The sequence below is a fragment of the Euleptes europaea genome, chromosome 6 (assembly GCF_029931775.1).
Source record: "Euleptes europaea isolate rEulEur1 chromosome 6, rEulEur1.hap1, whole genome shotgun sequence".
Taxonomy (NCBI): domain Eukaryota; kingdom Metazoa; phylum Chordata; class Lepidosauria; order Squamata; family Sphaerodactylidae; genus Euleptes; species Euleptes europaea.
In genome coordinates this window covers 57,939,444-57,951,511 of record NC_079317.1, presented here as the reverse complement: position 1 = coordinate 57,951,511, position 12,068 = coordinate 57,939,444, and the positions used below count along the sequence as shown (strand labels likewise).

The following is a 12,068-nucleotide window of genomic DNA, read 5'->3' as shown; positions in this document are numbered from 1 at the left end:
TTTCCAGAAATTTTGAAGCCATTGGAGACAAACTGAGTGTGGGTGAAAATTCTGGGGGAAATTGTAATATATGTAATGCTTATTTTTCTGTCAAGCTTAAAATTATTTTGCTGCTTTAATAACATAAAAATGCTTCATTTAGTTAGCATATAAAGAACTAATTGGCATATATATGCAATTTAAAAAAATAAATGCCTTATTTTTCTATAATGAAATTATAAATGTACTCAGTACTTGAGAGACAGAGTTTAATCGAGTGCAATCATGAGGAAATCCATCTTATTATTTATATTATTTTATGGATTTTAATCTATTTTAACTGTGTCTGTTTTTAAATGTATATTTGACTTGTTACCTGCTCCACTATAGTGGGGGAGGAGCAGGATGTAAATATAAAATATAAATAAATATATATACTCTGGGATCAACTTGGATATAATTCTGATGTGGGCAACTGGAAGAGATGCTATAGTAAATGTCACATGCAGGGGATAAAACTGCTTAGCTGCGGTTGCCGCCTTTCCCGTTTTTAGTGTTGCATAGCCCATGCATATTTAATAATCACATTGCCTTCTAGCTAAATCTATTTGTCAAGGTTATTTTTCTTGTGAAGTTAAAGAATGGGCCTGAATTCTGCTGAAGGGCTCCCTGGGCTGTATGATCATTGTTTATGGAGGGTTTTTGTTTTTCATCTTGCACTATCTTTGAAGCCTTTTTAAACTAATGTCATCTTCTAAGTGTCATTCTGCTCAAGGGCAAAATAAAGGGGTCTCAGTGCATAAATTAGGGTTGAACTATTTTGGAAGAGCTTAGAAAAGCATTTAATTAGTTGAAGACGGGAGAACTGTGTGTATATGTGCGCCTGTGTTTGTGTGTGTTGCAGAAGTACATGCATAACAGGGTGTTATGTTATGTATATTACTAAGAGACATTTATATATTATATCCCTTTATGCGTCTGTATCTGAAATATGCTGAACTGTAAACCACTTTGAGCATGATACTGCAGAATATATAGAGCCTGTGTGATTTTGTGGGTAAGAGTGTCACCAGTGATTGTAGGTAGTCTCTCTCACTCAGCCTAAACTTTCACACAGGTTTGTTGTGATGCTAAAACAGAAGGGAAGGAGGACAGCTGAGGAACAGTTGAACTGCTTGTAATAATGCTCTGAATCATCACACATAGAAAAAAGAAGTCTGTAGCCTAAAACACTTTACCTGATAAAAAACCTAAATTGTTTAGTTATTTTATATAAATCAAACATGAACTTGAGTATCTTTGGTAACATCCCACAGTTTAAGCTACTATAAATGTTTTGGCAGAGAAGAAAGCAAAGGCCCCGGACTTTCCAGGTCTGTGTTTGCAGCTGCAGGGCTAGGAGTGAGCCGAGGAGAGATTTTGCTGGCATCTCCAAGCCTGCGTCAGGCCAGCCAATTGGCTTCTCTGGGGCCTAGGGGCGGGGGTGAAGCTACAAGTGGACCTGGAGTTCAGTGGCTTCTATATGGTCTACTCTATTCCTGTTTTAGTCAGGATGCTTTGGGGCTTTGCCCGCAGTTCGTTCTGACTCCCAGACACACAGCTCTTCTGGTCGGAGCTGCTGGAGTGGCGCAAATGGCGTGGAGCCATCTTAGCGGACAGGGTCGAAATTGCTAGGAGAAAAGTTACTAGGGTGGCTCATTGAAACAGCTGGTGGTATCATTATATGATACCCAGTCATTACCTTCAGGCAGACAGCCTTCTTTAGGTCTGACACCGTTCACCTCTCAGAATGGGTCTGGACATCCAGCTTCATGGCATTTGTGATGGGCTGTTTTGTTGGCTGCAGTCATAGGAGCTTTGAAAGGAGCAGGGAGGCTCACCCAGCTCTTGTGGCAGTTTGGGCATTGGGCCGGATCCATGGGGGTGCGGGTTGTGTCTGCATGCCTGCCTCCCCCACTTTGGAGACTTCCTTAAAGGGTCTTGGGGGTGGAGCCAAATAGTGGCATGCCCAGCTTGAGGGCTGTCAGCTGGCTCTCACCTCCAGGTGGCAAGGCAACCACACAGTGGCTTATGCCTATGTCCTGGGCTTGCCACTCCATATTTCGCTCCCCCAGCAGGCAGGGTGGGGAATGGGGTAACATTGAGTGGCAGGCTGGTTGCCCGATACTGGATCTGTCCCCATGTTGCGCCAATACTCCTGCGGTTGTAATCAATAAAAACTGTGGCCCATTCTTTCTCCAGTCATGCTTTGGTGTTGTTCTTCCCTTTCAGCCTCACTCCCCCCGCCCCCGCTGCCCTTAGGACAGCAAAAAATTATCACAATACTGGGATAAGCAATGTATGCTGCTACTTTATAAGCAGAAAAGCTAGTAAACAACGTACGTAATACATACATTACATGAAATACACCTCTCAATCTACCCTTCTTCCATGGAGCCCAGGACTGCAGGAAAGTAAAACTACTTCCGCTCTGGAATTGTCACTGTTGTTATACTGTGTTACACAAGAGATAGCTAAAGTTCAAAGAGTCTTGTAGCATGTAAAGGGCTAACAGATTTAATGTGGCATAACAGTTCGAGTATTTTGTCATGCATCTGATAAACTGGTTTCAGGCCTACAAAATTCCCCCCACAATTCTTTTGTTAGTCCTTATTTATTTTTACTTATATTCTTTATGATCTGCCTTTCTCCTTGAAACTCAAGGCAGATTACACCATAAAAGTCAATCCAAACAACAGCTAGAACAGCCAGTAAACAATGCAGTAGGGTTTGGATTGCAGACATTTGAAAACAAGCAGAAATCTGATACACAGCTGAAACAATGCTGGAAAAAATAAGCATTTACACGTAACATGTTAAATGATGCAGAAATTACTTAGTAGGAGAGCACTTACATCAATTGACAGCACACAGTAGTATAGTCTACAATCCCTAGCTCTTTACCAAGGCATCTTTTGGAACCATTTCCTTACAATACAGCCTTCTTACCTACATAAAAAGCTCACCGTAATTCAGTTTTGCATAGTTTGTGGAAAGCCAAGAGGGTGGCTTTCTACTCTTCACTTAAAGTGACACAAGACTCTTTGTTGGTTTTGTTGCAGTGGATTAACACAACTATGCCTTTGGAATTTACCATGATGGAAAGTGAGTTCATTATTCACATGGCATTTCTAGTCCTGCTTGTGTAAACTGTTTAACACCTGATAGAAAATTATTTGTAGTGGCCATTTATGCTACTAACCACAAAGTTTTTAATATGACCAGCTGTAGAGAAATTGAAATGTTTGCAGAAATCTGTTTGATATCACAGACCTTCAACCAGTGACTGAGGAGGTGGGGCATACAAAGCATAAGCAATCAACAGCCACTTTTTATTCTGTTATTATGATAAATTTCAAAAACCAAATGTCACCTTCTCCAAAGTATAAGATGGATAGCAATATGTTGAGAAAACAGCCCATTGGGACAGCTCCTTGTGTGCATTGCATTGGATGAAAAACCGAAAACATTTTAAGATAGTAATCAAACACAGTGAGTTGGATCCTCATGGAAGCAGATCTTCTCTACATTCCGCATGCCCTCTTTGACCCCCTCCAAAGGCATTGGCAGGGGTCAGCAGACTTGCATGGGCAAGAAGCCAATTGGCATGAGAGTCTGCAGAAAATAAGGCAGATGGGGTGAAATCACCATTCTTCCTCATTTGCCAGAGGCTCTGCTGGTAGAAGAGAGAGTAAGAGGGCAATTTCAACTGATTCCCTGTCTCACTGCAGCCCCTCCCCATGTGATAGCTTTCTGTCTTCAGAGGCTGTTGCCTGGGGGGGGGGTTCTAGGGAGCAGCTGCTAATTGCAATGAATGACTATTTACATCTGTTTTCACTGTGGGAAATGTGGGGCTTGTAGTCATGCTGGAGCAGCTGGTTTGAAGAAGACTAAGTTATTTCTGGAGAACTGAGTAGACTGGGGTGACAAGATATAAAGTTTTAGAATGGCAAGGCAAATTGAAAATTAATAAATCTCTCACTCTGTATGGCGAACACCTGGTGGTTTTTACGGAATTCAAATTGTTAATCTACTAACTAGTATATATAACTTGTTACTAAAATCAGTATCCATACTGGAGACTAGAAAATACACCAGTTTTTAAGCAGGCCCAGAGGGAATACAGGAAATTACAGATCAGTTAGCCTGTCTGTTCTGGATGTTAGGAGAAATTGTTATTAAAGGTAGAATTCATAGAGAATAGGTCTGTCAATGGCTACTAGCTGTGGTGACTAGAGAGAACCTTCAGTGCTAGGATGCAAGAGCAGGGGAAGCCCTTGGCCTCTATGCCCAGTCTGTATGACTGCTCAGTGAAACAGGGAGCTGGATGAGACACTTAAAGACCTACTACAACAGTCCTACTCCTGAGCTCTGTGTATCAAAGAGTACATAGTATTAAACACACTAGAAAACACTAGACTCTCTCAGAGAATTGCTATGGGTAGAGTGGAGATACTGGGCCCTAAGTGTTACTTAAAAGTGATCAGAACTGTGAGGCGGCTCTTTAGATGGAAAGAGAAGTAAGGGAGGTGACTGAAGTGGAAAATGTTGTAATACTGAGTGACTTCAACTACCCTCACTTTCTGGGAAAATGCGTGTTCGAGTCATGCTGTACAAATAAGGTTTCTGGATATCATAAATGACTTGCATAGGAGCCAGCAATAGGCATAATGACTCTAGACTTGGTTCTGAGCTTGGCTCAAGATCTGGTACAATATGTAGATGTTGTTGCACCAACTGGGAACAGTAACTACAATGCCATTAAGTTTAGCATTCATGCCAATGGAAAGATGCCCCAAAGTCTAAAACAAGCACAAACAAAGTAGGAGTTTGCAAAAATAAGTCAGAAGGCAGTTTAAGGAGGAATTAAGAGAGTCATGTCCCCACAGAATGCCTGGAAACTATTTAAAACTACACTAATTAAGGCCTAGATTGAATATATGCCTCAAGTCAGGAAAGGTACCACCAAGGATGCCTGTATGGTTAACAATCCAAGTCAAGGAAGCCAAAAGGTAAAAAAGGCTTCATTCAAAAGAGGATCTGGGGAATTACAGGCCAGTTAGCCTAACATCTAACATCCTAATTAGTAGAAATTGTTATTAAAGATAAACGTATTGAGCATATTAAGGAACAAAGCCTTCTGAGAGAAAATCAGCACGGCTTCTGCAAAGGGAAGTCCTGCCTCAGCAACGTTTTGGAGTTCTTTGAGCAGGTTAGCAAGCATGTAGATGAGGATGATCCAGAAGACATTATGTACTTGGACTTCCAACAGGCTTTTTTTCAAGGTCTCTCTTCAAAGACTCTTATGTAAGCTAAACAGTCATGGAATAAGAGAACAGGACCTTTTATGGATTAAAAATTGGTTGTGACAGAAAGCAGTCAGTAGAATAAATGGACAGTTCTCACAGTGAAGTGAGCAGCAGGATCCAAAAAGTTTGATCGTTGGGCTGGGACTGATGTCCCTTCTTAAGTGTAGTTATTATAATGAGGACCGGGCGAAGATCTTAGGCCCTCTTTTGAGAAAGAGTTCTGGTTTTTCTGAACCCTATAGAATTGATATCCTCCTTAAGGACAAATTTCCACAGGTAATAAAGCTGGTGGCCAGGTTTTGTAAAATAGTACAAGAAGTTGGAAGGGTGATTAACTCCTACCCAATCTTCTGTAGACTCAGTTTCTGAAAACATTTAAAAAACCACAATAGTGAAAGCAAAATTACTTTAACCTTTCCAAAATGACTAAGGCATTTCTAATTTTCTGCATTCTGCAACTGTTGGTATTATATCTGCTGTCTCATATTGAAATAACACTACAATTAAATGGATTTACAGCAAAGAATCAGTCTCCCCTGCAGATTTGTAGCATCCCCAGAGAGAGAGATGTTTTCCTGGTCTTGTATCATGAGCCTCACCCTCTAATTTGTGAGTTGTCGAAAAAGGAGAGGGGATTGGGAGAGGAAAGTGTTTGCTTGGTTTAGCCGTGTGTGTGTGTGTGTGTGTGTGTGTGTGTGTGTGTGTGTGTGTGTGTGTGTAAAGTGACTTCAAGTCGCAACCGACTTATGGCAACCCCTTTTGGGGTTTTCATGGCAAGAGACTAACAGAGGTGGTTTGCCAGTGCCTTCCTCTGTACAGCAACCCTGGTATTCCTTGGTGGTCTCCCGTCCAAATACTAACCAGGGCTGACCCTGCTTAGCTTCTGAGATCTGATAAGATCAGGCTAGCCTGGGCCATCCAGGTCAGGGCTAGCCTTTTTATACCCTACATTTATTGGAACCAAATGAATGTTTTTAAAAGGAAGAAAAAGTGCAACTTCCTTCTACCAAGTGCAACTAGAGTAGTGTGGAAGTTTCCAAAAGCTCTAGGCAACACCTACAACCTAGAAAAATTGTTTTGTTTCCTTTTTAAATCCCTAATAACAAAATATTTTAATAATGTTCTTGCTGTTTCAAGCCACAGGGTAAAGTGAGATATAAATAAGTGTTCTTTGTTTGCAAAGCCCAGTAATAACAAGGAAGCTAAAACTTAGGAATAATAAAATAATATAAATACTGGAGTCCAAACAAGAAGAAGTATGTTTGTAAGGTATTGCATTATAAATATTTTGCTTTTATTTCACCATGTACTTTTTCTACTTTTGAATTCCCATCCCTTTTAAATATAAAGATAAACCCATTTCTTCTTGAAAACCTGTTAGGACAGGAGGGAATTGTTTAAAGTTGATGATGAGGAACAGTGTTATTGAATTCCATTTTTCTCATATGTACCCATGTAATATTTTGGTGTAGAAGTGGGTGAAGTGATGATTTTATATGACAGTATAGTAGTTAATATGTAGTATAAGGCTAGTTCTATACAGCTGCATGCAGGGGTGCCTTTGTAAATGTATGTGGATTCCCCCCCCCCCAGTTCAGTACTTCCAATTAATCATCACTCTTTTTTTTTCTTTGTAACCATACTGCTGATGAGTATAGCAGAATGATTCAAGGGTAATTAATTTCTAACCTGTAGTAGTGATTTTAGAGTATGTTGCTGGGAGTAATAGCTTTTTTTAATTAAGTGGTGTGTGGTAAAGGTTGTGTTCCTGTGTAACATGATGCACACTATAGTGTGCTACTAAGGAGCTTACTAAATATTTCGGGTTAATGGCACTATGCTCTATGTTCACTACTCTTTGTACATACATGCAGGGTGATTAAAGGGTGGTAAAAGGATGGATCTATGGCTTTACTGGACTGATTGTCTGGACCTGAAGCCAATTTTAGACTTAGATGTGGAACTGTGTATTTTTTATATATGTAAATATACTTTAGCCCAAAAAAAGTGTGTAAAATTGTATCTGTTTTATACATTTCAATAGTACTAAGTTTTCTAGCCTGTGAACCCATTCATTTTTCAACATTCTGTATAAAAAATATTTGTATATAGCAAGATGAGAGCCAGCGTGGTATAATTAAGAGTGGGAGACTCTAATCTGGAGAACCGGGTTCGATTCCCACTTCTCCACATGAAACCTGCCAGGTGACCTGCTCTAGTCATAGTTGTCTCAGAACTCTTATCAGCCCATGTGGCAGGCAATGGCAAACCACCTCTGAATGTCTCTTGCCTTGAAAACCCTATGAGGTCGCCATAAGTCAGCTGTGACTTGACAGCACTTTCCACCATCACATATAGCCAGAAAAGTTTTCCACACTGAGCATACTTCTTTATTATTTGTCAGTAATAATTTATCCCTATAGTTGTACACATTAACAAATGTAGCATCTTTAACTGGATATATAGGTGCCATAATATCTTCAGTTATCAAAACTGTTAATCACAAGCTGTATCATGTCATGAAGTATTCTGCGTAGTTCAAAAGTGTGCACAACAAAAGATGATCCAATGTTGTATAATATTTTTAATGTTTTTGTGTCATTACTCCTGGTGTTGCATGACTGAGATCTGTAATGATCTATATAACTAAAGATTCTCTGAAATACAGAACTTAGTCACATGCAGGCTATGTAGTTGACAGCACTTAATATAGAATTTTCACCCTATAACACCCGTGGAATGCAATCCTAAGCAGAGTTATACCTTTCTAAGTCTGTTGAAATTAATTGGGGTTACAAGGGTGCAACATTGCTTACAATTGCACTGCTAGTCTTCTATGTCAAACACTCTCTTCAGCCTAGGATAGTGAATGCAAAAGACAGAGAAAATGTGTCTCTGGAGACCTCTGAAAAGCTGGTGCTGGTCGTTATGGGCTCCCATCATCATCATCTTCCACCCTTGGTGCAAGAGTGATGTGGGGTGTTTTGGCCAGCTCCCTTTCCAAAGTACAGCCTCCTGGGCCATGTGGGTTTTTTTTTTTTTTTTGCCCATGTGGGCCATGGAACCTTCAGCATCAACTTTATACTATAATCTGGCAGAAGAAGGGACAAGGAAGAGCAATGAGCTTTTTTGCAGGTGTTGTTGAACCCATTGAAAAATATCCATTAATTTAATCGTGGCATTCACAAGCAATGACAAACCATTGTTGTTATGTGATTAACCTTCAAAATCCTCAGGTTTGGACTCTTTCTTCCCTCTCTTGCATGTGGTTGAATATTGGAAGGTTTTCTGGTTCAAAATAAAATGCTGTTTGTTGTTACATCCAGATCACAAACTAGGATTTGTTTCTTGTCTATAAACCAGAATTACCGCGGTTTAATCCTTGTTTAGTATTCTGCCTGGTAGACAAAAAGCAAATCCTAGTTTGTAGTTTCGATGTCATTTTCTTGTGAACTAGGATTTTTCCATGTCAGAGTTATATGCAAGTGTAGGAGGGAGAAGGGAAGACAGCATGTGAGCCTCAGAACTTCCAAGGCTCATTGTCATTATGTCTGAATGCAGGCAGTGTTTTTGATCATTGGCAGGTGTTGACTTTTTAAGTTGATGGAGCTACATTTATAAAGTCCATCCTCACCATGACTTGCACAGTGCTAACAAGTGCCTTTGAACAACAGCTGTAGGCCCCCATCAGTACACCCATGAATAAGGGAAATTGTTTTCATATGAGAGGTTATGAGCATGGCTTCCAGACAAAGTAGAGCCCCAGCTCTTCTCATTAAAAATTAACCTACGTGTGGCATAAGTCTATGGATTCATGCATTTTTAGGGGAACACATACCCACGTCAAAAACATACATCAGATATTTTAAAATGTCAGAGAACGCTTGCTGCTGGATCAATTGTAATAATCCTGTCTTAAAGGCAGTATTTACTATCTATATATCTATTTCTTAAGTGTGGCTCGCATCTGCAGATATCTAAATCTGCTGATAGGGGCCACAATGTCAGAAAGGAGATTTTTCTCCAAAGTTGTAGGGCCCACTAGGTTTACAGAAAAATCTTAAAACAAAATACATTGAGGGTTTAAATTCCCCCTAAAACAAAAACATTTTATGTCCAGGCTCAGGGTACATTCCATTGGTGGGGCTTCTGGGGGCCCTGAGACTGGCAGAGCAGCTCTCAGGGGGCCTGATGTAGCCACAGCAGCTTCCAACAACCAGGCCCCTACTGTGGCTCCTAAGGGCCCTGCAGTCTGTGCAGCAACTCCCTGGGGTCCTGTCACAGCCGTGGTGGCAACCAAGGGCCCTACTGCAGCCATGGCAATTCCCAGGGGCCCTGCTGCAGCCACTGTGACTCCCAAGGTGGGAGTAAGAGGAGGGGATATTGTCTGAGGGAGCGAGAGAAAGAGAAGGGAGGTAGAGAAAGACAAAAAGAAGAGGGGGGGGAGATTGTCTAAGGGAGAGGAAAGAAAGAGAAAGAAAAGGAGGGATATTGTGGGGGGGAAGAGAGGGAGGGGAAGATTGAGAAGGGGAAAGAAAGGGAGACATTGAGAAGGACTGGGAGGTTAGAGAGGGGGGAGATTGACGTACAAAGGGTGTGGTAAGAAAGGGGGGATGAAATCGGATTGCCAGAGAAGAGACTGACATAGAAGGGGTGAGGCAAGAAGAGGGAGTGAGGGAAGGAAGTAATGGTAGGGGAATGACCCCTCCTCCCCACAGGTTTCTTGCGGGTCCCCACTTGTACTTCATAAATTTAAAAAATCAAATTCTAAAGACTGTTCTTAGGATTTTCTTTTAAATACTCTGTTAGCAGAACCAAAGTAGCCTCAAAAGTGTGTCCTTAATTTTCAATCCCATCAATTAAAATTTGATTTAATAATTAATCAACAAAAACTTTAATTCTTTAACCAGTTAAACTGGTAGGTTAAAGCTTGCAGCCCTGTTTGAATGTGATCCAAATAAGTAAGATAGGGCTATGTCTGTGATGGCAAATTTCATCACAGCTGGCTGTTAATTTTTTGACTTCCAGATAGAGACAGTGCAGGCTTACTAAACCACTCATCACCCCAAGTGGGTGAGAAACAGGCATTTTTTCATTTTGAAGAGTTGTTTGATCTTGCTGACCATGTCTAATATCTAAATAGGTTGGATTTCCCTGAGAAGTCTACTGCACCAGGCAAGGTGCACTCAATGTTTAACATTTGCATGGCTGAAGTATTTTGTGGTCAGTGGTTACTAACCATTGACGTACCCAAATTCCATTTTAATCAGTTGAGCATTTTGACAGTTATGCATGCCTCCTGGAGCATAAACCTAAGAGAGATACAAAGTGCATTTGGCAGCAGATTATGGAAATCTTGGTGGACTCCCACAGAAGCTAATTTTAGTGGTATGAGTGTACTCTGTGCCCCGAGTTTATAACTCACTGCTGAAACTCGTGTTCAGTAATTTTGAGGAAAAGGATGGAGTTTCTTTCATAAATTTTAGTTAGTTTATATTTATTTTACTTTTCTTTTTGTTGTTTTTACTCAGTCTGCTGTTTAATCTTTGATTACAGGCCACTAAAGAAGTAATAGAACGGGAGGCCCCAGGGATGGCCTTGGCAATGCTGATGGGATCACTTAATGTTACACCTCTGGGCATGCTTTCTAGGTAAGAATGTTAACAAAAAATAACAAAATGAAATCTTTCTTCAGAAATATCTAAGGTGGTGGAATGGCTGCATTGAGTGATATACTGATTCTTGGCCCCTTTCATTACTCTCATGCCTCTTGAATTACTTTTAGGTATATCTGGCATGTGCTGTTAAACAGGGCTTTTCTTTCTTCTGGAAGTATTTTATTTTGGAGCTTCCTTTACCTAAGTCTTCATATAATACTATACATGTATACAGCTTTTTAGTGTTCAAAGTGCTTCACATACATTTTCTGTAATCCTTTCAACGAGGTAATGTTGCAATGTGTGGGTAAGGCTGAGAATGGGCAATAAAGGCTGCAACTACATTGCACTGATATATTTTTTTTGGCTTGGCTTCCAAAGTGCTGCAGTGTTTTTTGGGGGGTGGGGGTGGGGGGAACAACATCATCCACTTTCTAAGCTTTTCCCTGAACTTTCTTAAGCCTGGTTTGATATAATCTTTCAAGAATTAGTGCAGTCCAAGTGTGTTAGCAATTTATCTGGATGGGAAGGTGTATACTTTTGAAAGGCAGCATTTTCCTTTCATCAACCTCTCATGGGGATATTTTTCTTTATATCTCTGCGATTAAAAAAGCTAGAGAATTAAAAAAAATGAAATCTGAAAATTCAGAGGAAATAGTAGAGTATGATGTTATTGCAGTACAGTGCAATAACCATTACTGATTTTTTTTTAAGTTCAGAAAAAACCTCTGGTAGCACACTAGGAGGGAAATGAAGAGTGGCCCCGATAAGGGCAGAAAGGCGAGGTATACATTTTGTAAATAAAGTAATATGATGGCTAATGGAGGAAAATGCACACAAAACTCCCATGTGGATGCTCCATTGCCAGTGTGAATGTCTTTGCGTTTGTGGCAGTGATGACATGGATATTAAGAATCCCCACTGTGTGGATGCAGCCAAAGGTATGTTTAATACTGCCTGGTGAGTTGATGGCTATGGGCAGATTTAGGTGAGGGACTTCTAAGTTCACAGCTCAGGTTCTTCATCACTACCCCTACCCTACCTATGTATAATAATAGCAGTGTTTTCCATAACATGGTCACCA

The 12,068-nt window shown here is 40.5% G+C and overlaps 1 protein-coding gene across 16 annotated transcripts in view; it reads left to right on the top strand.

The window, feature by feature from the left end:
• The window catches only part of GPHN (gephyrin), a 321,466-nt gene that overhangs the window by 170,469 nt on the left and 138,929 nt on the right, over nucleotides 1-12,068 (top strand). For 15 of the 16 annotated variants that reach the window (XM_056850804.1, XM_056850798.1, XM_056850801.1 and 12 more), the window contains one exon: nucleotides 10,884-10,978. The exons of the other annotated variant lie outside the window; for it this stretch is intronic. In XM_056850804.1, coding sequence (XP_056706782.1) covers nucleotides 10,884-10,978 — 95 coding nt within the window. The remainder of the gene's footprint in view (nucleotides 1-10,883; nucleotides 10,979-12,068) is intronic. 16 annotated transcript variants of the gene reach the window in all.